Below are 694 nucleotides of genomic sequence, written 5' to 3'. Positions count from 1 at the left end.
ACCCAGCTTGTTGGCAACGGAGTCTGCACGTTTCTTGTCCTTATCTTTGTCTTTCTTCCCCTTCTCCTTTCCAATTGTGCCGGTTGTCCCTGTTGAACTGTTACTGGATGAGCTAGAGGAGCTGGAAGATCCACCACTCGTTTTGCCTGTTGTCCCACTGGTTCCAGTAGTGCTGCTGTCTCCATTGCCATTGGAACTGCTGCTAACGGACTCCTTATCGGACTCTCCAGAGTCTGGCGGGGTGCGGGCATCCTCTCCTGCAGATGCCGTAGGTGACTCTGGTTGGGCCAATGGGGCCTGCTGTGGATGCAAAAAAAAAAAGAAAATTATTTGTTTACATGATTTAGCTGGAATACAAATAAAGAGCACACCACAAATCAAAAGAATCAAAAGAATCATAACGTAATAGTTTTTTCCAGACAAGTTTATATTTAGATATCATGGAAATGGGAAGTGACTAGAAAACACTCTATGCCAGTTTGGCAGTTAAAGTGTTTTTTTTTTTGTGTTAGAAATAAAAATGCTTTGGATGTAATTTTTTGTTGTCAGAGCAAATTTACCAAAGGTTTCTGGCTGATAGTTTACACTAAACCAGTTAAATTATTCTTATCATGTCAAACAAAGCAAGAAGCTCACCTGTACCTCACAGGGTAGAGGAAGCCAGGTGACAGTCATGTAGCTATGCAGCAGATGG

At 42.4% G+C, this 694-nt stretch overlaps 1 protein-coding gene across 1 annotated transcript; it reads right to left on the bottom strand.

Annotated features, from left to right (window-relative positions):
- Positions 1–7: 7 nt before the first annotated feature.
- LOC107682351 (OTU domain-containing protein 7B-like) lies at positions 8–685 on the bottom strand (the record flags this gene model as incomplete). Its single annotated transcript, XM_016478618.1, has 2 exons — positions 637–685; positions 8–300 (listed from the first exon to the last, which is right to left on the bottom strand). Coding segments are annotated over exons 1-2 (332 nt in total), but the record flags the coding sequence as incomplete, so codon positions are not given.
- Positions 686–694: the final 9 nt, after the last annotated feature.

The sequence above is a fragment of the Sinocyclocheilus anshuiensis genome, unplaced genomic scaffold (genome assembly GCF_001515605.1).
Source record: "Sinocyclocheilus anshuiensis isolate Anshui unplaced genomic scaffold, SAMN03320099.WGS_v1.1 C32103019, whole genome shotgun sequence".
Lineage (NCBI taxonomy): Eukaryota > Metazoa > Chordata > Actinopteri > Cypriniformes > Cyprinidae > Sinocyclocheilus > Sinocyclocheilus anshuiensis.
This window is presented reverse-complemented; position numbering and strand designations above follow the sequence as displayed.